This window comes from Cyprinus carpio, chromosome B17 (genome assembly GCF_018340385.1).
Source record: "Cyprinus carpio isolate SPL01 chromosome B17, ASM1834038v1, whole genome shotgun sequence".
Lineage (NCBI taxonomy): Eukaryota > Metazoa > Chordata > Actinopteri > Cypriniformes > Cyprinidae > Cyprinus > Cyprinus carpio.
In genome coordinates, this window is record NC_056613.1 from 22,695,379 (window position 1) to 22,723,148 (window position 27,770).

A 27,770-nucleotide genomic window follows, 5' to 3' on the forward strand; every position below is an offset into this window, starting at 1 on the left:
TCAACGTCTTATAGGCTTTATGACTAATACTATGTAGTATTAGTTTAGTATTTAGTATCAGTCCATGCTTGAAATCATTTGAATATTAGTTCTGTTAAAAAAAACATCTAATGGAGACTTGAGCTAACAAAGTGGAATTTGCATTAATTTTGGAGTAAAAACATGTTACTTTCACGTGCTTTTAGAAGGAGCAGCATTTACTACATAGAGCCGTAATTCATTGAGAAGCTACACAGTAGAGGGTGACACGGATCTCTACCTTCAAACCACCCCCAAAAAAAAACCGCAAAAAAAAAAAATCTCATCCCGTCCCAATCCCGGAAGAATGACTCCTGTTCCCTCCCACTCCCGTGTTGTATTTTTTTGGCCAGAATCTGTCAGTTACAGTAAAAAAAAAATACAGTACAGATCACAGCATGCCCGCTTTAGTTGAATAAAAATCCAAAATATAGTTTTTTTTTTTTTTTTTTTTTTTATTGAACTGGAAGCCATCTTAAACAATGCACATTGTTAGCTTTAATTATTTTACAGAAGCGCAACATTTTGTTGTTTTTCTGAGTGCACACAAATAAACGTAGGGTCTTTACGGATTCGAAAGATTTATAACTTTTATCTGTATGACCCAAAATTACGGTGTATTTTAAGAGCAAGTGAGAGCACCGGGCCTCCATCTGTCCTGCTGTGAGAGCGCTGCTGTTCAGTTTCCACACACACTTCAATAGTGCACATTTCTGTAGGTTAACATTAGATTGAGCGGCCATGTAAAGTTGTTACTACATACATCTTTTAGATGAAAATATATTTGAGGTTGATGAATGATAGGTGGGCTTTTGGACGTCCTGCGTCAGTGAACTATGGCTCTGTGTAGTAAATGCTGCTCCATCTGAAAGCACGTGATAGAGATTTACTACTGATTACAGAACCGGCTTTACTGACTATCACATGCAATTTATCGTGCAAAATAATATACATTTTGAGAGAGAAGACAGCACCAGCTTTACTGAATTTAACCTGCTCTTTATGCCCTTTATATCCCTAAAGCCCCGTTCACACTAAAGACGATAACTATAAAGATAATGATATTAGCGTCCACACTAGCGAACGATATCATCTGTTTACTCTGAGCGAATGCACGCCTGCCGCTTTAAATTTTCCAGCTTGTGATAGCAGGATGTATTCTTATCTTCAATAAATATAACAATCTTTCATCAGCTGGAAAAAAAAATCATTCTGAAAGTAATTCCAACTATATCGTTTCTCTTTACCTTTATCGTTATAGCTGAGGTGTGGACTCTGCTTTTCTTTAATATTGAGAACAATTTCTAGAACTATATCTTTATTGTTATCTTTCTAGTTATCGTCCTTGGTGTGAACAGGCCTTAAGTCACACTGATTAGTTGTTCAAAGTGAATTAAAGCATTAACAATGAGAAATTGAACAATTTGTGAGGGATTGAATCAAAGAATGTATATTTTATTGATTTGTGTTATTAAAAAAAGAAAAAAAACAGTCAAAAAAAAAACTTCCATCCACACCAGTAGGTGTCAGTATAATGTCCAAGACCCCTGGGATGAAGAAGAACCAACTGAACATAAGCAAATTCATAGAGTGATTTTTTTTTTTAGTGCTTCATATGCTTTACATGCAAATCAACAGTGTAAGACAAAAAATGTTGTAGTTAGAAAGGCCACTGTGTTTCTCCGGTATTCAGTCAATTGTCAGTCGATTTTCTTTTTTTTCTCCCAAAGATGCAAAAGACCCTCAGTTTAAAGTGCTCTGTTAAAGGGTGAAATAGCATTCTGTGAACTTTTTCGGTGTGATCATCTTTGTAGGTTTTTATAGGTGCTTAGCTGATGTTGGCCAAATCTGTCGCGGCGATAAAACTTACAGGCCAGTAACAGCCTCTGAAGAATCTTTTAAGAGAGCAGAGAGTCTAAAATTTGTAAACGTTATTTTTACAGAAGCATTCCAAACTATCTCTGTGATCTATAGTGTTCTAGAGCGGCGTTGCTGAAATCCGTCCATTGTTTTGCTTGCCCTCTGTGTGAGAGCACATACGTGTTAAGCTTGGCAGAGAGTTTGATCCTGCGGTAGACCAAATCATGGGGGTAAGAACAGAAGAGCGTCTCCCAGATTCCCCTCCGTGGCTCACAGCAGAATAAACGTCACGAGACTGCCGTTTCTCCAGGCCTCGCGGTGGAAGGGTTATGTACACGCCGTTTCTCCTGTATTTTTACAGTGATATGCGAGTGACAATGTCTCAGACACTTTGGCCCTGATCTCCCCCCAATGTTTTTCCAGTCCAACCCTTCCTTATGTATGGAACTGTCAGGGAATTCCTGGAATGTCTGGCTCTTTCCCTTTTTAAAATGTTTTTATTTCCACAAAAGAAAGCGCTGCCGTTATATAGAATCCGTAAGAGTCGCCAGCGTGTGGTTTTATGGTGATATCTAAAGCAGACGGTCACTTTCACCAGCGTTCTCCTTCTGATGGCTGCGTTTGTTTTATCACTGCTCTGCTTCAGTGTGTCAGGGCTCGTATTTAAGAGCAGAGCTCATCTCTAATATTAGGATTTTTTCCATTACATTGACTGTAAAGCGGTGGAGGGTGGAAAAGATGTTAGACAAGGATTCCTCTGTCCCGCTGCAGTCCTTTTTTTTCCTTTCCACTGAGATTAATTGCCAAATCAATCATAATAGCATTGGGGAAGAATGGTTAGAAAATGCTGTTTTTTCCCCCAGAAGATTCCGCCCGACTGCCTTTTGTTTCATTTCTGGTCAAAACGTGGCATCCCATTTGTTAGGCATCTGGCTGGAACTTTCCGCCGGCTACTGTGTGCTACGCACCAAATTACACAAAAACCGAAGTGAATTCCTCTGCCGTTATCCTTCACCTCGTACTTGGCCTGCACATTGTGGAGAATCTCAAACGAACGCTTGTTTTAATAGTGCACCGTAATATCTCTTGATATACTGCTCAGCCCTTTTCTTGCTGTCTTTAATGTTTGGGGGATTTTTTGAGCACCTCCTCCACATCCAAGATTTTGGGGCCAGTGGTCTGTGCCAAACATGCTGAAGCCGTTAAGTGCGCTGTTGTCGAAGCCAAGGGGGTTAGGCGTAATGGCTTTCAAAGAGAAGCAGGGACCTTTGAAGTTGTGCTCGCCAGGAGCTGCCAGGTATGCTGGATCAGCACTTCCAAGCCTTTGTCCTCCACCACCAGCTTCTCCCTCACTGCACTGCAACGTTTAGTCTGATGCTAATGAAGAGTGGCCGAATCCTGCAGCTGAGCGCTTGAGCGTTGGGTTGTTATTTTTCACATTAGGTATGTGGCAGCGTTGTCGTAAGCCTGAAATATTTGGGTGATTTTAGTTCCACTTGGACGACTGTTTCATCTGCCTCTCTTCTTGGCGTCGGTCGAGATTCATTTCCAGTGAGTTATTGCTACCACTTTGGCAGATGATGATGATAATAATAGACGTGGTTTTGAATGGTAATGGAATGTCATAATTATTGAATATTAAGGTTTTGGATTGTGTCATAGGCTGGAAGAATGTGGATAGTGCTGAATCGACTCAGCTCCTCATCCCGACCGTAGTGTTTCAGGATTACTCCTGCTGATGGCCTTTATACTTTTCTGCAGAAGTTTATAGGATCAGAATCACTCGATTGAGTGTCAGGAGGTGACAGGTTCATGCGCTGACTTTAGTGATGATACAGTGGTTTTGCAAAGATGCTTTTTTAAAATTAATGCTTTATGATGGCAATAATAGAGTGCTGAAGGGATGGTGTGTTCTTGTAGGCCAAAACCTGGAAAAAAGTTCGCATTTTGTCATTGAGTTTTAAGTTAAATTTCTGAAATAAGGTCTGTGGTGAACACAAAATCAAGATATTTTCAAGATTTATTCTAAAACATAAAATACATCAGTAATACCCCCATTCCCCAAATTTTCTTCATACTCACTAGTCGCTTTCACAGCATTGTTGTGTTTATAATCATACTCCTGCAAACTATTCAAATCAAACTTTCAGGAAATATTTGTTTTAAAATAAAGATTGACATAGTTGTTGAAGTTTAATGGTTATGATGTTGAAGTCACGTGAGCATATTGTAGTTAATTTGTATCTTCGTTTAACTTAATTTTATTTAGGCTTCAAATTTATAAAGGTTGTCTTTATTTGTTATTATCATGATGAACAATTTATGTAAGAATCATGAACTTTTGTTGCTCACAAAGCTTACTTTCTGCCAATGGAAAAATTTTGTCGAGGAAAGCAGGGAGATGCAAACTTGCGGGGGTTGGCTTACAAAAACACATCATCACTGAAGTGCTCAATTCAGTGCTGTTATCTCCTGTGCAGTTCATCACATGCTACCATTAGTGTTCTGTTGTCCTCCTCCTGCGGAGCCAGAGACTAGCGTGAGCCTGGATCTGGGAAATAATGATTTAAGGGATCCTGTGTCCAGCTCCCCTCCTCACATCTGGAGCCAGAGATGTGTCCTCCTCAGACACTCCTGAGGGATTCTGTCCACTGACTCAGCATCTCTCAGCCTCACTCTCCTCCCTTACACTAGTCAAAACATAGAGACACTGTTCAATTTAGACTTGAATTTTGACATATAAGTGGTCATTGTGCTATAAAAACACACTGTATCATTTAGACCTAAAAACTTCCATGTTAGTCCGAAAAACAGCCTTTTTTTGAAAGCAGATTTCACTTCCTGATCTTTATGCATTATAGAGATGAATACATCAGCATAAGGCTCTTTAGCTCCGCCCACTTGTGCCTTATTAGTAGGGATGCACCAGTTGACCCGCCATAATTCGGTACTGGCCAGTTTTTTCTTAAAATGCGCAATCAGCGATCATGTGATAGGGTTTTTGGCAAATGTTTCCGGAAGTTGCGCCTGCATACGCAGACTACATTGTAATCATTTGTAACATGTCATTTGTGTGGAGGTATTTCGAAATCTGTGCAGAGGCCGTGAAGGTTGCAACTTGCAATGTCTACAAAGGACAAGTTAATCCAGAGGAACAACAGCGAAGACATTTGGCACAACAAACAGAGGAGCGAACAGCTGTCGGTGTACTGGCACACAAATAAGTTGTACGAGTGTGAAAAAACAAAAAAAAACAAAAGCTGAATTGCTTCTTTTTGTAAAGAAGAACTTGCATGCACTTTGGAAAAGCCAGAAGTAAACATCAGTTTTGAATTGGATGATTATTTTTATTTGACCTTAAAATGACATCGACTTAATTTGAAAGCACCTGCTGTAGCATCTTTGTTTTACTCATTGCAACTAAACATTATTTGATTTAACATTTTGGAATAATTTATTTATAAAGCCTACTTTGATTTTATTTAGTTTCACTGGTAAAGACCTTTTTTTAAAAATGAAAACAAATGCTGAATGCTGATTAAGTAACATCTTTGTTTGAACTGTGGAATGTGTGTGGATTGTGTTGTTTGGATTGAAGAACTATGCAGCTGTTGCCTTTAATTTCACATGGCTACAGTTAATGTTTTCATTTAAAGTCAGTTTTATGTAGTTTAACCCAATTTAAAAACAAAAGCTAAATGCTGATGTCAGTACCAGCTACAAGTATGTTTTTGTATTGAGTGCACTTTACTGTACAGATACTGCCGTTAATTTCATATGGTTACAGTTATTGGTTTCAATAGCCACTTTGGCCTGATAGATACCTAATAAATGTTTTGTTTATGTATACTTTCATTCTTTCTTGTTTGTTGCTGTAATAATAATAAAAAAATGGTATTGGAATTGGCCATTTTGCTTGTAAAAAATTGGAATCGGCAATGAAATATCATGATCGGTTCATCACTACTTATTTGCAGTGACCAATTCATAACCACGGAGAATATCTGGAGTCATTCAGTGCGATGTAAGAGATTGATTTTGCAAAGTTGACAGCTTTAGTGATATAAAAGAGTTTTTACATAAGTACATTAACTCACATTTATTACTATTTATAAAATAGGCATTATAAAATTGCCCTTAAAAAGGTACAAACTAATAATAATAATAAATTCCAGGCAAGATGTTCTATCCTAATGTCTAATCTGTAATCAGTGATAGTTTTAGCAAGGACTTGTTTACAGTCAGATGCTCTCTGAAGCCAAAATAGTTTGAAATCATATCAAGTCAAGTCACCATTATGTTTATAGCACTTTTTACACTGCAGATTGTGTTTACTAAGCAGCTTTACGGTATTGTTTTTGTCACGTATTGCAATTGCAGGAAGCTTGAAGTTTTTCTTTACCTGTTTTATACAAGCTTCATTATGCAAATGTGAAAATAAAGTGAACCTGGTGCTCGTCGCATTCATTCCAAAAAGTGTATTTTATGTGACTAAAACTCAGCCGTGCATGCAGAGATGGAGTTGTGAACCTGAGTCGCTCTGATTATGTTCGTGTTGTTACCAAAGATATTATCTGAAGAAGTTTGGATTGCTTATGATTGTTATTAAAAATGGCAAAGTTGTCAGCTCTTGTGAGCGCCAGCCAGACCAGCACCAAACCAGCACTAACCAGAGTAAACCAGTCCGGACCAGCTTGGAAGTGCATGAAGATGTAAACTGGTCTTTCAGCAGGGATAACAGCAGGCTTTTATGCCACATGCAGGAGTTCTTGGAGTAGTACTGTAGTGTGTATAGAGTTGAGTTAGAATACATAGAAAACAGGAACCAGGGGCCAATCATCATTCAGAGAGCTTGCATCTAAACTGACTAGCACCTCTGTAACGATTACCCCGACCAGCTCATATTTTATATTGTTATTCTTTCATATCCGTTAAAGCTGTGCATCATAATGGATTCAGCAGGATTCAGCCGTACATCGTAATTTCGAGGAATGTGAATAAACTGAACTTGTTACCTTCAAGGAGTCACATGTACTGCTGAAGCAAAGGTTTCTCACACATGCCTAATTTAAGAGGTCCCCGGACTAAAAATAGTTGTAAGGGATACATTGATGCGCTCATTTCAATAAAAGCTGTTCATTCACCTTAATTGGACCCAGATGGCTTGGGGTTCACAGGACTTTCCTCTGGTTGGCGAGTGAGAAATTCCACCCTGGGATAACAGTGTTGTGTTAATGAGTCAGCGAGGACACCGAGGGCACGGCACACTGGAGCCGAGCTCAACTGCAGTCATGCATCATCAAAACAACATATAGCTCAATGCACTTATTGCGCTGTTCCCTGGAATGCCGCGTTATGGTGGGAATCACATTTTGTGGCTGTCCTTTCTTGCTTACGAGGCTCATTTATGTGTGACCTCATGTTTTAATGCTGAAATGCAACAACATTTCACTGCTAGCATGTATTATTAGTAGTAGTAGATGTTCTCAATAGATCTGAACGGCTTGTGCATGCAGGGAACAGTGCAGACCCCACGTCCTCCGCTTCCCCAGCACCGTTAATCTGGCAGTTCTCTCTCATTGTTTGTGGAAAGCGTGTTTGCTCTACTGGTAAACATCTTCAGTACCTGCGGTTCTGTGATTAAACTGAGGCTGTGAGGCTGTTCTTGAAGAGTCAGAGGTCTGTCTCGAGCAGCTGCTCTGATGTTCGGGTTCACGTGGAGGTTTGTGCTCTAGATGTGGTGAGGTGGCGGTCTTTGAGCTTGTGTCATGGGTCACCAATTGTTTTTCCAACGCACAAACCGTTACGAGAAATGAGAATTGCATGGGTGGATGGTTTCTTTTCACATGACTCTGTGATCCCAAGTGTCTTCGGCTTTGCTGTTCTCATGTAGCCTCTTGCACAAGAACTGCTTTTACTGGGTTTACGCAGTTTTTCCAGAATAATTCACTTCTGTATTTACATTCCCGTTGATTCCTTTAGCAGATGCTTTCATTCAAGGTGATTATGAATAAGGAATACAGCCACATAGATAATTCAAACTATTTGAAAATTGATTAGAAACGTACAAAAGTATTTGAGTCTGATGATGTTTTTCTAATGCAAACTGAAAAACTCTTTGGTGCTTGTGGGTCAAGCCAAAAATGTAACTACAGATGTCTAAACATAACAGATTATAATTTTTGCTCACTAAATCAGGTTTTTTTTTTTTTTTTTTTTAAGACATTTGTTTGTGTTCTTTACATAATAAACACATTGGATGAGAACTGGTTTTGTTTAGTAGCATATTATTTACAAGGGCCAGATTCATGAAAATATTCTTAGACAACAAGTTAAGAAATTTCTTAACTATTTTCTTTAGAACATTTTTTTAAAGAAGAAAATGGTAGTTTATATGGTGTTTGATGCAAAGCTTGTGAACAATGTCACATAGCATTACATTTACATCAGGCAAGTCTTTAGTGTCCACAGCACATTAGCTAATGATGTCTTGATTATTTAATGTATGTTTAAATAAATCTGTCATGAAAACAAGTTATGTCAGCCACTGTGTAAATAATTATATTTCAACAATGACATGAAGCAGACACATAATTTTATAATTAGATTTAGAAGTGACTCTATCTAGATAGATGTTTTTTGTGTGTGTGTTGATTATTATATCTATTATCTATATCTATATTATGTGCAATAGATAGATAGATTAAATGGTTCTCGACTAGTGTCTTGATGTTGAGATGTGTTCCTTGTCTTCAAATGATGAGTATCAGGGGTTTTTGCTGCGTGGACTGTGAAGCTGAGTCGGTGTGTGACGTTGATCAGAAGCCGCCGTCGGCTGCGGGCGTCCCTGCGGTGAACTACCAGCTTCAGTTCGCCATCCAGCAGCTGCAGCAGCAGAAGCTGCGATCCAGACAGCTGCTCGACCAGAGCCGCACACGTCACCAGGTAACACCGCAGTCACCACGCTTCATTACACCTCAACACACTGAGGACTTCTGTATTTTTAAGACCACACAGGCCTCAGTAATAACCGCACAGGCTAGTAGATGTTTGTTTGACTTGTGCATGTTTTCATGTTTTCACTGACAGATACCACATGTGTACACTGTATTTTCTGGAAAATAAGTTCCACATGACCATACGTTACGCTGGGTTAAAGTTTGGAGTACTGAGAGAAAAAACACAGACAAGCTGCATCGGTGTTCGTCACATTTTATTATTACAGTCTGAAATAATGTAAAACAATGAAATGAAACTTTCCAAACATTATAGTGAAAGTGTTATAAACATAATAAACGTGTATTTTAGTTCCCATCATTCTACAACAAATCCTTTATATTTGAAAGCATTCAGAATGGAATAGGAAGGGAAAAAATAAGTATAAAATAGTGCTGTCAAACGATTAATCGCATCCAAAATAAATGTGTTTTTATATATATATATATATACATTACACACACACAGTACAGGTCAAAAGTTGGGAAACATTACTATTTTTAATGTTTTTGAAAGAAGTTTCTTCTGCTCATCAAGCCTGCATTATTTGATCAAAAATACAGAAAAAAAATGTAATATTGTGATATATTATTACAATTTAAAAATAATTGTTTTTAAATGTATTATACTTTAAATTATCATTTATTTCTGTGATGCAAAGCTGAATTTTTAGGATCATTATCACATGATCCTTTAGAAATCATTCTAATATGATGATTCATTATCAAAGTCAGAAACAGTTCTGCTGCTTAATATTTTTCAGAACATGTGATACTTTTTTAGGATACTTTGATGAATAAAAAGAAAAAAAAAAAGAAAAAAAAAGATATTTTGTAATAACAATATACACTACTGGTCAGTAATTTGGGGTCAGTAATTTTTTTTTCTTTCTTTTTTTAAATAAAATCAATACTTTTATTCAGCAAGGATGTGTTAAATTGATGAATAAAAAAGTGATAGTAAAGAAAATATATTATTAGAATATATATTATTAGACATTTTTTTTTTTTTTTGAATAAATGCAGTTCTTTTTAACCTTTTATTCATCAAATATATTAGACAGCAGAACTGTTTCCAACACTCATAATAAATCAGAATATTAGAATGATTTCTAAATGATCATGTGATAGACTGGATGTTACATGTGACACTGAAGGCTGGAGTAATGATGCTGAAAATTCAGCTTTGCATCACAGGAATAAATTATTTTTTTTAAAGTATATTCAAATAGAAAACTATTATTTTAAGTTGTAAAAATATTTCACAATATTACTGTTTTTACTTTAATTATTACAAAAATATAGATTTTCCCCCTACAGGAATTAAAAAAATGCATTTTCCTATTTAATATGCAACAGTAAACACTGTCTAAACTAAACACTGTATATATATATATATAGTACATGCATTTTTTAACACTCACTTTGGTGTTTTGCCTCCCTATCCCATTTTAAGCTAGTGTCCGCATCGCAATGCAATGATTAATTTAAACACCCCTAGCGCTTGTGTGTGTTTTGGGTGTTTAATGTCATTTGCAATGTAAAAGTTGCTTTGGAATATGAGCAAAGCATGTTTCATATGATAAAAAGTGACTTAATGCGAATAATACAAGTGAGCAGAACTTGCAAAAGCAATGTTCAAAACATCACAGAAAACCAAATGTGTGTGTTTGCAAAGCATCAAAACTCACATGCATTAATAAACATGAGACCGCTGACCTTCATGTTGAACCTATCTGTGCGACATGCTAGTGTACACCTAAAATTGACTTTCATTTGAAGGTTAAAGAAGCCAGAATATTGGATGACTCTTATGAATCTCATTATAATGTTCCAGTTCCTCCAGTGGAGTGTAGTGTGTATGAAACGTGATCTTCTTGTGTGTTTGCTCTCAGCTGTGCATGTCTCACATCAGATCCTGTAAACATCGCGTCTTGAGCGCCGCCCGCTAACATGACTGCATGCACGTTTATATTAGTGTCGCAATTCAGCTATACTGATGTCACTGTTCCACGCTGACGCTCGTCGCTAATTAATGCAATTGGAGACAAGTCGGGGGGTCATCTGTGTGTATGTTTGCTCTGTGTGTGAGTCAGCGCTGTATCAGTGGATCCTCCCTAAACCTCCCGATGAAGCACTGCTCTTCTTCTGAGACTCGACCAAGCACACATTCATTACTACAGACACATACAAACATGTTTTCATCTAGAGGGTACAGTTCATCCATTAACACTGATCTCACAACACAAATAAATGACAGGTCGCAGTCTCCATGATTACCGTTCAGATGTTTGAAAGAAGTCAATGCTTTTATGCAGCAAGGATGTCAAAAGTGACCGTAAAGACGTTTATAACGTTGCAGTAGATTTCTATTTGTAATAAATGCTGTTCTTTTGAACTTTCTATTCATTCCTGAAATATAAAATGTATCAGTTTCCTCAAAAATATTGTGCAGCTCAACTGTGTTCAACATTGATAATAATCAGAAATGTTTCTTGAGCACCAAATCATCATATTAGAATGATTTCTGAAGATCATGTGACACTGAAGACTGGAGTAATGATGCTGAAAATACAGCTGTGCATCACAGAAATAAATTACACTTTAATAGAGATTCACATAGAAATCATCTGTTTTAAACTGCAATAAAATGTCACCTTTTTTTTTACTGTATTTTGATCAGATAAATGCAACCTTGAGCAGAAGAGACTTAATTTAAGTTCACTAGTGTATTTTTTTTAAATGTATTTATATTAAGCATGATTCTAATTGCCTGTAGGTAAATTTAATACACAGAAAAGCTAATGAATTTAATGACAGAACAAAGCTCTAGTTTTGATGACGTCTCCTTTTTGCCAGCGTTGGTGTGGGTCATCATGTATTTAGATCTGTTTTGATCTCTTGTTTACACCCTCAAATCATATCTGTCTGGAAGAGCGTTTTAACACACACTCCCGGTTGCCTCTGTTTGCTGAGTTGCTTTGCTGAGGTAATGTGTTCATAGACATTAAATGGGTGAGAGCAGAGATGGAAAGCGTTGTGATTGCGGTGCTGGTACAGACTCCGCGGCTCCTCTGCTGTTTTGGCCCGTGGCCACCTGGCAGTATTAGAAAGGTGCCCTTTACTGGCCCACAACTCAGAACCAGCAGCCGGTGAGTCCCGTCCACTCATTCATCAGACGCCAGAGGCCTCACAACTCCCTCACGCCAGCGAGACGGAAAGAATGCTTTCTCGTCCCCATTCGAATCAATGAACGGTAGCCATTAAATCGCATGTCAGTGTGGAAAATATGTTTACCGAGTCCAAGCTCTCGCTCAGATGGAAACTTGTCTAAACAAGAATGAAATGTGAAGAATTCCTGTGTTTTGGTATGTCCAATTATAAAGTATTTAGTGGCTGTTATGATGAACCGTGTCGTTTCTTTCTTCCGTGTGAGTGAATGAACTGGCTTTTGGAGGCTGTTGTGCTTGACCTCGATTGACTCGAAGGAAAAACGCTGTTTTTAATAAAGTCTGAGATAAGGTCGTTCCTTCACAGGACCATTCAACACAATCGTTTTCTTCTGCTGGAAGATCTCACTGAATCCTGAAATAGACAAACAGTTTTAGCACTTCAGATTTAAACAAACGTTACAATAGTAAACAAAAAGAAAAACTGATATATATATATATGTGTGAGACTATTTAGATGTACACTAATATATCAATATTGCATATTAAAGGAACAGTTCACCAAAAAAAATGCTGAAAATGTGTTCAGGTAAGGATAAGGATGAGTGTGTCTCTTCATCAGGTTTGTAGAAATGTAGCATTGCATCAGTGTCTCATCAATGGATGCTCTGCAGTGAATGGGTGCCGTCAGAATAAGAGTCCAAACAGCTGATAAAAACATCACAATAATCCACAAGTAATCCACAGCACTCCAGTCCATCAATTCTAATGTCTCACAAATCAATTAACGTAAACACAAATCCATCATTAAGACAAATAACTGTTGTTTCTGGATGACATAATCTATTATAATGCTTCCTCCAGTGAAAAAGTGTTCTGGTCTGAATCAGGAGAGAAATCTGCACAGATCAAGCACCGTTTACAAGACAAAACAGCTCTGAACAAATATGTGGCTGTATTTTGATGTGAGAGACAACAGGAGATGCACTTTTCACTGGATGTGAAGTGTTATTATAGATTGGAACTGGAACAGAAGTGTTATTATACATTATTATGGATATTATAGCCAGAAACAGTGGTTTAAGGTTAAAGCATCTTAGCATTTGATTCATTTTTTACAAACACACAGCTTCTGTCTTCTCCAGATGTTAACTGATGGACTGGAGTGCTGTGGATTACTTGTGGATTATTGTGATGTTTTTATCAGCTGTTTGGACTCTCATTCTGACGGCACCCATTCACTGCAGAGCATCCATTGCTGAGACACTGATGCAATGCTACATTTCTACAAATAATAATTTTAGCAAATTTTCATTCTTGGATGAACTATTACAAGAATGTATTTCAACCTTAAAATAATTCCGCACACCATCTTTCAATTGTAACGCACAAGCATTTAATTTTCAGTAGAATTAACTAACTCACTGAATGAACTAACACTCACACCCATCCCCTCTATTTATTTGTGTCTCAGGCCATTCTGTCGGCACACAGCCTCACAGCTGCTGCTTCAGCACGACCTCACGCTCCCAGCAGCCCTCTGACCCAGCCGTTCGGACGCACCTTCAACCAGACGGGCCTCACGCTCGCACCCAAACCTCCCAGCAGCGCGCCGAGAGACGGACGCGTGCGCAAGACCACCGCACACACTCTCCACAAGTAAGATTCAGTGTGTTTGCATACTGCAGTCTGTTTGACTTTCTGAAGCTGGGTGTGCATTATTAGCAGGTGTAAGTGTGGACTGAAGTTCTGATATCTTCAATACTGGTTTTATATAGAGAGGATCCATCCTCACATAAAAATATCAATGTCAATTAGTAATTTTATTATGAAAATGTATGCATAAAAATAAGCAGACATCTTACTCAAAAACAAGTTATGACAGGGATATGGTTTTGTAGTTATTTCTAATAAAGGCAAATTTATTATTTTAGGTTTTGATGGGTTAAATTGGAATAAGGTTTAACATTTATCAATTTTTAAAAATTAAAAAAAAAAAAAAAAAACTTACAAATCTTCATTTAAAATATAAAAAAAAAACAAAAAATATCATTAACTACAATAAATGATACCATTAATGCCATTATATGCCGATATTAGTATTAGTTAGTTTGTAGTATCTAGTTAGTGTGCTGCTCGTCCACTGCTGTTTTGAATTTCAAGACACAATAAAAACTATTCAGGAATGTTTAGTGTTCAGAAATTAACAAAAGCAAAAATGTAGTATGTTTCCAGAGTGACGCTATTGATGTGTTCAGTCCTCAGCTGAGGTTTGCATTAGTGTTGGTTGTGTAGAAGAACACATTATGAATGTTCATTCCATTTGCATTAATTGTAGGCATCCACACACACACAAACACATGCATACGCATACGCACGCCACAGGCCTCTGTCTATTAAGTAAACAGCGTGACGGGGCGGCTGGGCCGTGTTTATGCATGCTGTGAAACCTGATTTTGTTTTGAGATTTGCAGACAGAATGGTGGGAGGTGAGCTGCGGCTCGGACCACAGACCGCTCTTATGTTTCCCACGCTGCACTGCACATTTGACCCAATTACACTGCATTAGTAAAAGTGATTAGGTTTAAAATATAGCTTGATGGAGCAAATGCAGATAAACCACAGAAAATGACTCAGATTGCTCTAGGACTGGGCAATATAGCTCAGGGCTTCAGACAGAAAAAAAATAAATAAATAAATAAATTAAGGAGTAACTCACAGAATAAACGTGTTTTATTTATTTACAAATAATAACACTATAAAACACAAAACAAACTTTCATAATTATATTAACACATTAAAACACAATAAAATACCATCAACACCACTATCGTGTTTATGTCTCATCTTTTCTTGAATTTATCAGTTTTTTAAATCCATCTTGTAGATGTCCTGAGAACCAAGGTTCACTTAAAGTGGGAACTAAACGTCTTTTCCGCAAAAACATTCAGGAAGAAAGGCATTACATGCAAATTTTTAAATCTTAAACTGTACATTTATATAGTCGCCACAGCAAAAACTTCACTTGTAAATTAATATTTTTGGTCGCAAATGAGAGTGTTTTAGTCACAGCCTGCTGCTCCGTAGCTGAAAGACAGAAATTAAGTTTGTTAGGTTTTAAATTGTAAAGTTAAGTATGTGTTGTTCAGAATGAAGGCAAGCTTTGTGGTTGTTAAACATTATGTTGTTAATGTGATGATCCACACCAGCGGTTATGTTCTGTTGGACGTCATACATCCACTCAAAACCACAACCAGACCAGATTGTTAAAATGATTGAAGAGTGAAGTTTCTAAAAAAGCTCCAGCATTATTTATTTGCAGATGCCACTTGGTTGATATTTTATATCTAAAGCAATTCAGACTTTTTTAAGTGTTTTGGGGCCACTGTAAATACATATAAGGGAAGAAAAATATTGAATAGAATTGAGTTTTTATTAAATGAATACAAAGACGAATGTTTAATCTTTTAATCTTGTGCTGTGTAATCATTTATGAGTAATGACTCATAAGTCAGAGTTTTGAATCTTTCATTTTAAATGAATCCGATTGACAGAAATTAATCCAACTTAGCAAAACTTTAACACATCTCAGTTGAAACTCTTTCATGCTCATGAGTCATGAGACATGAAAATATCATTAAAATACATGATTTTCAGGGAACTTAATCATTTTAAACACACATTTCAAATCAAATAAACAAAGTTTGATTCAGTGTAGCGTATCGAGTGACTAGGTCAACACAAACATGATAATATATAGGATATAAAAGCATGAACAATCAAAAAATGAGAAACACTGCAACTTAAGTGAATGGTGACTCAAAAAATGACACAAACTTTCCCTTTTACTTTTGTCGTATGGAAAAGAGAACTCGGACACTAACGGTGAGGACAACTTCTTCATCTTTGTAACTTATATTAAAGGTCTTTGCTATGGAAAGAGTGCTCTGTGTCCAGAGAGGATGGTTGTGAGATACAGCTGAGCAGGGACTGTGTGAGGATCAGGAAGATTTTATCACTCTTCTCAGGATATACAGAGAGAGAGCGCCCTGAGTAAATGACACCGCTTGGCAGATGAGGGAGAGGCAGGAAATGGAGGTAATTCCTGAACCACAGAATTAAGAGAGAGCCATTAGAGAGCTATCAGAGACGGCTGGAGACAGAGGAGGGTTATGCAGAGTTAAAGCAGTGTTTGCTCGCGGCCCGTGCCGTGTTTACTCTCTCCGTGTGGAATTCCTGAGCCCCTCACTCTCTCCGCTGCGCTGCATTCTTGTGGTTGGCCTGTGTGACATGGGAAAGTGTGGGAAAAACGGAAGCCGAAAAGCAAAAATTCAAGGGATGGAAACAATAACTCCTTCCAGGACAGCCAGAAACCTAGGAATTGTGATGGATCATCATCTAAGCTTCACAGACCATATTGCTACAATGACCCGGTCCTGTATATTTGCCTTATACAACATTAGGAAAATTAGACCCTTCCTGTCAGAGCAAGCCACCCCAACTTCCTGTCCAAGCTCTTGTTCTCTCCAGACTGGACTATTGCAATGCTCTCCTGGCGGGCCTTCCTGCATGTACTATCAAGCCTCTACAACTGATCCAGAATGCAGCAGCGAGGGTTGTCTTCAATGAGCCGAAAACAGCCCATGTTACTCCTCTCCTCATCAGGTTACACTGGCTACCAGTAGCCGCTCGCATCAAATTCAAGGTACTGATGCTTGCCTACAAGACGAACCACTGGCACGGCGCCAACATACCTAAACTCACTAGTTCAATCTTATTCGCCCTCCAGAAGTTTGCGCTCTGCAAGTGAACAACGCCTTGTGTTGCCATCCCAAAGAGGTTCAAAATCACTCTCACGGACTTTTTCCTGGACTGCTCCCAGCTGGTGGAATGACCTCCCGATCTCAATTCGAACAGCTGAGTCTTTACTCATTTTCAAAAAACATCTAAAGACTCATCTTTTTCACCAGCACTTGACCAACTAATACTAGTACTTACCTTTTTTCTTTTTCTTTTCTATCATATTCCAAAAAAAAAAAAAAAAAAAAAAACCTGGCTACGTGTTCTGTACTAGACTAACTGAGACTTGTCATAGCACTTGTATACCGTTGTTGTTTTCTCGTTGATCTGATTGTTTCTACTGTTCTCATTTGTAAGTCGCTTTGGATAAAAGCGTCTGCTAAATGATTAAATGTAAATGTAAACACTGATCCGACAAAAGAGTGGAAGAGAAGCAGAGGATAAGAGACAGGTGAAGAAGCAGAGCAAATCCAGGAGGAGTTTGACTGGAAGGGCGAAAGCTCTCTGTAGTTACCAGTGTATTTTAGTATGACTGATATACTATAATGTTTGTATTAATAGTTTAAGTTAAATTTTTATTTTGAATTTTGTGGTTTCATTTTAAAGTTGTTTGTTTGTTTGTTTGCTTTTTGTATATATACAGTAGATTAGTTATGGAAGCCCGTTTCTGCCACTGAATAAGACATAAAAAAAGTAATTGCGACTTTTCAGAATTGTGAGATATATACTCACAGTTATGAGAAAAAAAAGTCAGAATTGCGAGAAAAAAGTCAGAATTGTTAGATATAAACTCGTAATTGTGATAAAGTCAGAATTGTGAGATATAAATTCACAATTGCGAGAAAAAAGTCACAATTGCCAGAAAAAAGTCAAAATTAACACACAAATACTAGGAATTGCCAGAAAAATCTGAATTGTGAGATATAAACTCACAATTGCGAGAAAAAAGTCAGAATTGTAAGAGAAACTCACAATTGCGAGAAAAAAGTCAGAATTGAGAAACAAACAAACAATAGAAAAAAGAAAAAAAGTCAGAATTGCGAGAAAAATCTGAATTGTGAGATATAAACTCACAATTGCGAGAAAAAAGTCAGAATTGAGAGAAAAATCAGAATTTTGAGATGTAAACTCACAATTGCGAGAAAAAAGTCAGAATTACGAGAAAAAAGTCAGAATTGTGAGATATAAACACAATTGCCAGAAAAAAGTCAGAATTACGAGAAAAAAGTCAGAATTGTGAGATATAAACTCACAATTGCGAGAAAAAAGTCAGAATTACGAGAAAAAAGTCAGAACTGTGAGATATAAACTCACAATTGCGAGACAAAAAGTCAGAATTGCGAGAAAAGTCAGAGCTGTGAGATATAAACTCACAATTGCGAGAAAAAGTCAGAATTATGAGATAAAAACTCACAATTGCGAGAAAAAAGTCAGAATTGAGATATAAACTCACAATTGCGAGAAAAAGTCAGAATTATGAGATAAAAAAATCACAATTGCGAGAAAAAAGTCAGAATTACGAGAATAAAGTCAGAACTGTGAGATATAAACTCACAATTGCGAGAAAAAGTCAGAATTATGAGATAAAAACTCACAATTGCGAGAAAAAAAGTCAGAATTACGAGAATAAAGTCAGAACTGTGAGATATAAACTCACAATTGCGAGAAAAAAGTCAGAATTACGAGAAATAAAGTCAGAGCTGTGAGATATAAACTCACAATTGCGAGAAAAAGAATTATTAAAAAAAATGAGAAAAAAACAAACAATAGAAAAAAGTCAGAATTGAGATATAAACTCACAATTGCGAGAAAAAGTCAAGAAAAAAGTCAGAATTGTGAGATATAAACTCACAATTGCGAGAAAAAAGTCAGAGTTACGAGAAAAAAGTCAGAATTGTGAGATATAAACTCACAATTATGAGATAAAAGTCAGAATTGTGAGAGAAAAACTCACAATTATGAGATAAAAGTCAGAATTACGAGAAAAAAGTCAGAATTGTGAGCTATAAACTCACAATTGAGAGAAAAAAACCCAGAATTGCGAGAAAAAAGTCAGAATTGCAGAAAATTGTGAACTGTGATAAACTCACAATTGTGAGAAAAAAGTCAGAATTACGAGAAAAAAGTCAGAATTGTGAGATATAAACTCACAATTGCGAGAAAAAAGTCAGAATTATGAGAAAAAAGTCAGAATTGTGAGATAAACACAATTGCGAGAAAAAAGTCAGAATTATGAGAAAAAAGTCAGAATTGTGAGATATAAACTCACAATTGCGAGAAAAAAGTCAGAATTGTGAGATATAAACTCACAATTGAGAGAAAAAAGTCAGAATTGCGAGAAAAGTCAGAATTGAGATATAAACTCACAATTGAGAGAAAAAAAAGTCAGAATTGTGAGATATAAAACTCACAATTGAGAGAAAAAAGTCAAAATTGCGAGAAAAGTCAGAATTGAGATATAAACACAAAATAGAGAAAAAAAACATAATAACTACAAAAAAAGTCAGAAGTGAGATGTAAACTCACAATTGCGAGAAAAAAGTCAGAATTACGAGAAAAAAAATCAGAATTGTGAGATATAAACTCACAAGTCAGAATTAAAAAACTCATAAAAGTCACAGAAAAACTCACAATTGCGAGAAAAAAGTCAGAATTATGAGAAAAAAGTCACAGTTGTGAGATATAAATTCACAATTGCAAGAAAAAAGTCAGAATAGCAAGAAAAAGTCAGAATTGTGAGATATAAACTCACAATTGTGAGAAAAAAGTCAGAATTATGAGAAAAAAGTCAGAATTGTGAGATAAAAACTCACAATTGCGAGAAAAAAGTCAGCATTGCAAGAAAAGTCACAATTGAGAGAAAAAAGTCAGAATTACGAGAAAAAAGTCAGAATTGTGAGATATAAACTCACAATTGCGAGAAAAAAGTCAGAATTGAGAGAAAAATCTGAATTGTGAGATATAAACTCACAATTGCGAGAAAAAAGTCAGAATTGAGAGAAAAGCTCACAATTGCGAGAAAAAAGTCAGAATTGCGAGAAAAGTCAGAATTGAGATATAAACTCACAATTGCGAGAAAAAAGTCAGAATTGCGAGAAAAGTCAGAACTGTGAGATATAAACTCACAATTGCGAGAAAAAAGTCAGAATTACGAGAAAAAAGTCAGAATTATGAGAAAAAAGTCAGAATTGCAAGAAAAGTCAGAACTGTGAGATAAAAAATCAAAAATTCGAGAAAAAAGTCAGAATTACGAGAAAAAAGTCAGAATTGTGCGATATAAACTCACAATTGCGAGAAAAAAGTCAGAATTGTGCGATATAAACTCACAATTGCGAGAAAAAAGTCAGAATTGTGAGATAGGAAAAACTCACAATTGCGAGAAAAAAAAGTCAGAATATGAGAAAAAAGTCAGAATTGTGAGAGAAAAAACTCATTGCGAAAAAAAAAAAAGTCAGAATTACGAGAAAAAAGTCAGAATTGTGAGATATAAACTCACAATTACGAGAAAAAAGTCAGAATTGCGAAAAAAAAGTCAGAACTGTGAGAGATATAAACTCACAATTGTGAGAAAAAATAGTCAGAATTACGAGAAAAAAGTCAGAATTGTGAGATAAAAACCACAATTGCGAGAAAAAAGAAACAATCACTACAAAAAAAGTCACAATTGCGAGATATAAACTCACAATTGCGAGAAAAAAGTCAGCATTGCAAGAAAAGTCAGAATTGTGAGATAAACACAATTGCGAGAAAAAAGTCAGAATTATGAGAAAAAAGTCAGAATTGTGAGATATAAACTCACAATTGAGAGAAAAAAGTCAGAATTGCGAGAAAAGTCAGAACTGTGAGATATAAACTCACAATTGCAAGAAAAAAGTCAGAATTGTGAGAAAAGTCAGAATTGAGATATAAACTCACAATTGCAAGAAAAAAGTCAGAATTGTGAGAAAAGTCAGAATTGTGAGATATAAACTCACAATTGCGAGAAAAAAGTCAGAATTACGAGAAAAAAGTCAGAATTGTGAGATATAAACTCACAATTGTGAGAAAAAAGTCAGAATAGTCTAAAATCTAAAGTCTAAAATATTATAAGTTTAGTTTTTGTATATATACATTTTATTTCAGTGAAAATGAATGAAAAGCATTGATTGTGGCATTTCATTTAGATCAGCTCAGGTTGCATCAGATTTCTTTTTATGCATTGTTTTTTGCAGCGTTGATCATTATAACCAGGACCACATGAATGCAATGGCCAGAGGTTTTTAGATTAGTCACCGGAGAAGAAAACCATTTATCATAAACAACAAAGTTCAGATGCAGTGTGTACAGCTTCTCTAATTATAACAGGAGTTTTTGAGAGTGAGAACTCATTGGATGCTAAATCTATAATTAAAGATTCATAAAAAAACTTATTCCCTGTTTTGCACTTCTTGTTGCTAAACTAGCCAATGTGAAGTCTTGAATTTGTGATGCATAAAAATGGAATAAACTAATTCATAAAAATGTTTCTGCTGTTTAGCCTAAAGGAATATGACATGCCTTTTCCCTACGCACAACATCTTCAAAATGTATCAGTTTTATTTCATCGAGTAAAAACATCTGTATTTAAAATGCTATTACTCTCGAGTATTTAATTGAAGCAAGAGTTAAAGGAATATGATGTAGACTGAAAAAAGTTCTGAAGCCTGCAGATGAAAGAAAAAGATAAAACAGGCGAATGCTGAACAGAGAGGGAAAGACCGGAGATGATTGTTAACAGAATTAGGGCCGTATGCTTTGGTTTTCACAGGACTGCACTGTTTGATTACCCAGCACACTTCAGGAGGTGTGTGTGTGTGTGTGTGTTTCACACTAGACTTAAAGGAATCTACTCATTATTTGTTTTTCTAAAGCCATATGATTTTCTTTTTTTTTTTTGGAAACACAAAAGTAAAACAAAAATTTAAAAAAATCATTCATATAATGGCAGTTAATTCATCGAGCTTTAAGAAAGAATGTAAACATCTCATAAAATAATCTTTTGTAACTCGTGCTGTTAATATCCCTCGTGTTTTGAAGGCAAAAAGACTGTTGAACTCTGTTCATGAGGTGAATATCTCGTGTTCTGGTTTTTGACAACTGACTTATGAGTATGATGTCATGCTCCAGGGCTTCTGTTTTGAATAAATTATAACAAATAATAATCGTTTTGAAATGTCAAAATAAACCATCTACTCCACTTTCCCACATCGTAGCTAAACTGCAGATGTGAGGTCTGAAACGGCTAATAGATGTGAATGAGCTACTGTCTGATGCTGTAGATGAGTCACATGCTCTTTATTAGCAATCAGTAACAAAACTATAGTTATCATAAAACCAGTCATAATTTAAACCATGTCATGAGCTTATAGAACTGGAAAGACTATAAATATGAGTTGTAATTGCACTGTAAAAAAAATATAGATTTTTTGAGGATTATAATGCAACAAAAATTCTTAAAGTACATTTTACAAGAAAATAATATTTCAGTCTACTTCAGAATTTTGAATTTAATTCAACATGTTACTAGACTGTCTAATTTCTTTTCCAGATTTATTTTTTTATTTTTTTATTGGCTTATTATAGCCATTTAACAATTGTACATTTTTTTTTTTTTTTTGCTATTACAAAATGATAAAAAGTCCAAGACTTAGGAATATTGTTAATCTCGGTCAACCCATGTATAATTTTCTTTCTTCTTTTAGAAATGTAAAATTAAAAAAAAAAATAAAAAACCCAAACTATATATATATATATATATATATATATATATATATATATATATATATTGATTAAGTTTAGATCCTGCTTTTTTTCACTCTTTTTAAGAAAAAAGTCTGATCTACTATTTTTCACAGAACCATAACATAATAATAATGTTATCAACATTTTACAGCAGAGGCCCATATGATATATGTGTTATTAAAGTCTTCTGAATATTATTAGTGATTAGCATCTTAAATGTCAGTCTATTCCCCACACAAACTTCTCATACAGTATGACTTCAGTGAAAAGTCTGGATGTAGAATCGATCTACTTCACTCACTAGTAAATTTTACAAATAATTAAAAAGAAACGGCAAGTTCAGTGTGTAGTGCATGAGTCATATGGGCTATTATGATCCTCTTATGGTGCTTTTTATCTCCACTTCCAAGAGCACAGACATGCTGCTTAAGATCTTCTTTTGTGTTTCACAAGAAGAAGAAGGCTTTCTATAAGGTGTATATGGATTTGGCAGAATCTAGATTTACACACCTGCCACCAACACTAATGCTCCTAAACTCCAGTCGCCAATAAAGCACTGAAGTGTCCTTTCCTGTGCAGAGAGGTCTGACGTGTCCTTTAGAGCATTTCTATCTGTGCTGCTGGCCTGGGCTCCAGCCACCAAATGAAAGGACAACTTTGTGGACCCTACAAGGCAGCACTGTGCACCCTCATTAGTGCGCTAATGCGGCTCTGGCGAGCTCCCGTCCTGCTTCTGGAGCTTAATACCAGCTGAGCTTTATTTATTGTTCCCAAAAAATGCTTAGCGGATTTAACGTGCAAAGTTACAGGCATGTCGGGCCCTGTTTCTGCCGCAGATAATTGCACTGGCTCTCAGTGGCCAAGCCTTCTGTGAGAGAGGTCACATTATTCTGCTTGTTAATTGTCAGGGAGCGGCGTGATGATGGAGGTCATTAGGGCTATTGAACTCATGGCTTAGGACTCAAAAGCTAAAGAAGCAGCAGGATGATGGCATTCTGTGCAGCACATCTGATATAATCACCGTCTGATGTCATGCACTATGCTTAAATCACTGTCTAGGTCATTTAATCTGCTGTATTGGTGTAGTAGATACTCTGCAGGGGGTTGTTTTTATGGGTCGTTTACAAAGGATGTGTTCGAAACAGCACAAGGCTCTCAAACATGTTTTTATTTTTCACTTTTACGCTACTTTAAATGCTATTTTAACTGTTTTTTTAATCCAGTAAAAGCTCTTTTAGTGTAATTGTAGAACCGTCCAGCTTCAGCTGCTGCTTCTCGTGTCTTTCTCCTGTCAAATCTTGACTGACCATCAGTTCAAACTTGAAGGACTTTCTTTCTTCTGCGCAAAACAAATGTTTTGAAGAATGTTGGTAACCAAGCCATTTTGGTGACCGTAGACTTTGTAGAGAGAGACTGAGATGATGAGGAAATGAACTATCACTGTAGTCAGGAGGAGTGAGGTGTGATGTGATGCTAATGAATGTGTCTGTCCACAGGAAAGCATTATCTGAGCCTCCGGCCGGTCAGAGCAGCAGCAGTGGACAGCATGTGGTGTATGAGACTGTGTGCGCAAAGACAGGTGAGGAAACACACACACACACTTCCTGTGATTGACCGTGTGTGTACTGACTGGCAAGGTCAGTATTGTGGGTCAGGTTGATCTTCAGACTCGTGTAGGTTGAATGCTGGTATTTTAATGAGGAACCTTGGCAGCGGGACATAGTGACCATTCCAGCGTTTGGTTTGATGCGTGAGCTGCTTTTTCTGTCTGGTGTTGGTGAGTAGACCTGTGTGAACATGAGCCACTCACAGCTGCTGTGACTACTGTAAATGCTGACCCGCACAGCGCCATGACTGTCATATGAAGCTCCGTCATACACCATACATTATTCATGCACAGGTGAGATTTGGTGCATAGAAGCTTTTTGCTTCATTATGCTGATTTCAGGGATTTGATTGGCTGGGTGTGAATTATTAAAGCTTAAACACACATTCTTGAGTTGTACTGTAGTATCATTCTGAAGAGCTTCTGCTCACCACGGCTGCATTTATTTCAGCAGAAATACAGTAAAAACAGTGGTATTGTGAAATAATTTTGCAAGTGTTTCTGCCACTGAATAAACATTTCAAGATATAAACTTGCAAATGTGACTTTTTTTTCAATTATGAGTTTATATCTTGCAATTCTGACTCCTTTTCTCAGAATTGTGAGATATAAGCCCGGAATTGCGAATTATAAAGTCTAATTCTGAGGGAGAAAGACTATTTTTTTATGATTGTGAGTTTGTATGTCACAGTTCTGACTTTATAACTCGCAATTCTGATTTAAAAAAAAAGTTAGAATTGTGAGATAAAAAGTCAGTTGCCTTTTTTTTTTATTTAGTGGTGGAAACAGGTTCTATAGTTTTCTATTTTAATATATTGAAAAATGTAATGTATTTCTGTGATGTGCAGCTGTATTTTCAGCATCATTACTCCAGTCTTCAGTGTCACATGATCTTCAGAAATCATTCTAATATGATGATTTGCTGCTCAGGAAACATTTCTGATTATTATCAGTGTTGAAAACATTTGTGTTGCACAATATTTTTGTGATACATTTTATTTTTCAGGATTCACAGATGAATTGAAAGTTAAAAAGAACAGCATTTATTTGAAATAAAAATCATTATAAATTTCACTTTTGATCAATTTAATGTGTCCTGTTGAATACAAGTATTATTTTATTGGGCTACTTTAAATGAATTGAACCTGAGAGCAGCAAAGAAGCGTGAAGTAACTTGAAACAGATACAGAGTAGGAGTCTTTTATCAGATGATACTATTCAAAGCGCTGTTAAACAGACGTCCTCTGTCCATCAGTAACTGCAGGGAAGCGCGTGTGAAGAGCAGTGGACTGAAGCCGCTGTTGTTTTAGCTGGATGAGAGCGCTGGGCTCTGATGGACTCTGACAGGGAGTTAAGCGCTGATCCATACGGCTGCATTCTCTGAGATCAGCCGTCGATACGCATCAGCCTCACCTCCTCTCATCTCGCTCAGCCGCTCGCACATTAGCCGTAAACAGCCCTCTATTGTTGTCATGTTTTTCACACAGATTCCTGCCAAGCGCTTTGGCTGGATATTCACTCTTCATTTTCAACCTTCGGCTCAATACTCGCTCAGACATCTGAAGAGATCAGTCTGATGTGTGCTGCTGACATGACGTGCATAAACATAATACTAAACAACAACAACAACAAAAAAAACAAAAATGTAAAACAATAATGACAATAATGTGACAATATAAGTCTTTACTATCATTTTTTATCAAAACAACATTCTCTGAATAAAAAAATTAATAAATTCAAACAAAAAAAAAAAAACAACATACTGACCCCAAACTTTTGAACGATGTTGTTACGAAAGATTTCTAATTTGTATATATGCCTTTCTTTTTAACTTTTTGTTAATCAATAAAAATTGATAAAAAATTTCAACATTGATAATAATCAGAAATGTTTCTTGAGCAGCAAATCATCATATCAGAATGATTTCTGAAGATCATGTGACACTGAAGACTGGAGTAATGATGCTGAAAATACAGAAATAAATTACAGTTTATGATATAATCACATAGAAAACAGCTGTTTTAGATTGTAATAAGATTTCACAATATTACTGCTTTTGCTGTATTTTTCAATGGAGCCTCTGTAAGTGTAAGACACACACACAAAAAAAAAAAACTTTAAAAATCTTAAAACATTTGATCAATATACATACATACATACATTTATACACAGTCACACACACACACAAATATATATATATACTGTATATATGAGCCATTCTACAGAATTTGGTCTAAAATCTAGAGTTGAAAACGCCTTGAAAAATTTAGTCTTTTTCCACAAAAAATTGTGTTTTATGTTATGCAAATTGTATAATATCCAAGGTACATATTTCTAGTAATTGTGCAGTTAATTCTCATATTGCATTTTCAGAAAATTTTGGAATATTTGTCCTCTCCCCAAATATACCACCAAAAAAAAACAATAATAATAAAATAATAATAATTATAATAACCAACTAATAATATTCCTACATACATATAGAATTTATTTATTAAATTAAAAAATAAAAAAAAATAAAATTAACAACACTATTTCAAGTGTAATTTATGAGATTTGTTGTATTTTTAATCCAGTTTTTCTCTGTAAAAGGCAAAAAGTTGATCATACATATTTCAAAGTTAAGGATTCATTAGTTTGAGTATACATTGAACCATTCAGTATACTTTATTTTTGACAAAACATCCCATGTTTCGGTAGTGACAGCAATCCTTTGGTAGCAAACCACATCACATTACATAACTCACATACTAAAACACTATTAAAACATAAAAAACACAAAAAAAAAAAAAAAATCATCACCATCAATGTACATCTATCGCACAATACAACAAAGTTAATTTACATTTAACCATTTTAATATGGAGAGGCACTGAAATGTAGAGCTTCGTTTATGTGTATTTGACCTACGATATACATGACGTGAGAACAGTTCGCTCTTTAGGTTTATATGTTAGCATTGACTCACTAACTTCAACATTAGCTAGTTTAGCCAGAGATACCTTGCTGAAGCACAAGATGACATTAACGTTCATTAACGTGAAAACTGTATGACAACCAGAAAATGAAAGTTTTCATCTTCATTGGGATTAGAGTTGAATGCTTAAGGACATTTTGCTGTTTTATTTGGGTTTAGGAAATGTAATAAAATAAATTCTATTGTCTATAATTCAGGATACCTGGAATCAGAGTTACAAGGACCCCAAGCACATCGGTTTTCCATTTTCATAGCATAAACACCATCAAACTGATGAAAATGTTCAGATCTTCCAGTGTTTCTCTATGGCACTGAAACCTAAAGATGTCCGAGTTCTGCTCCCCGTGCAACTGATACTCGACTGCCATTGGCTCATCTGCATTCGAGGGGAGGGGCTTACCGATAGGTCAATTCTATAGAATAACACCAAAAAAAAAACAAAGATGTCACTACCGAAACGGCACCAAATGTTTCGGTATTGACAATTTTAGAAACTTTTGGAACCTAGCTCAAAGATGCTAATCAACATGGTAAGCTAGCACAAACGTTTGTACACATATGAAAACCTGTTAGGAATAACTCTC

The 27,770-nt window shown here is 36.1% G+C and overlaps 1 protein-coding gene across 1 annotated transcript in view; it reads left to right on the plus strand.

Moving 5' to 3' along the window:
* ttll5 (tubulin tyrosine ligase-like family, member 5) overlaps positions 1–27,770 on the plus strand; it is a 112,296-nt gene that overhangs the window by 80,906 nt on the left and 3,620 nt on the right. Inside the window, 3 exon segments of the mRNA XM_042742859.1 lie at positions 8,643–8,823; positions 13,518–13,702; positions 24,100–24,182. Coding sequence (XP_042598793.1) covers positions 8,643–8,823; positions 13,518–13,702; positions 24,100–24,182 — 449 coding nt within the window.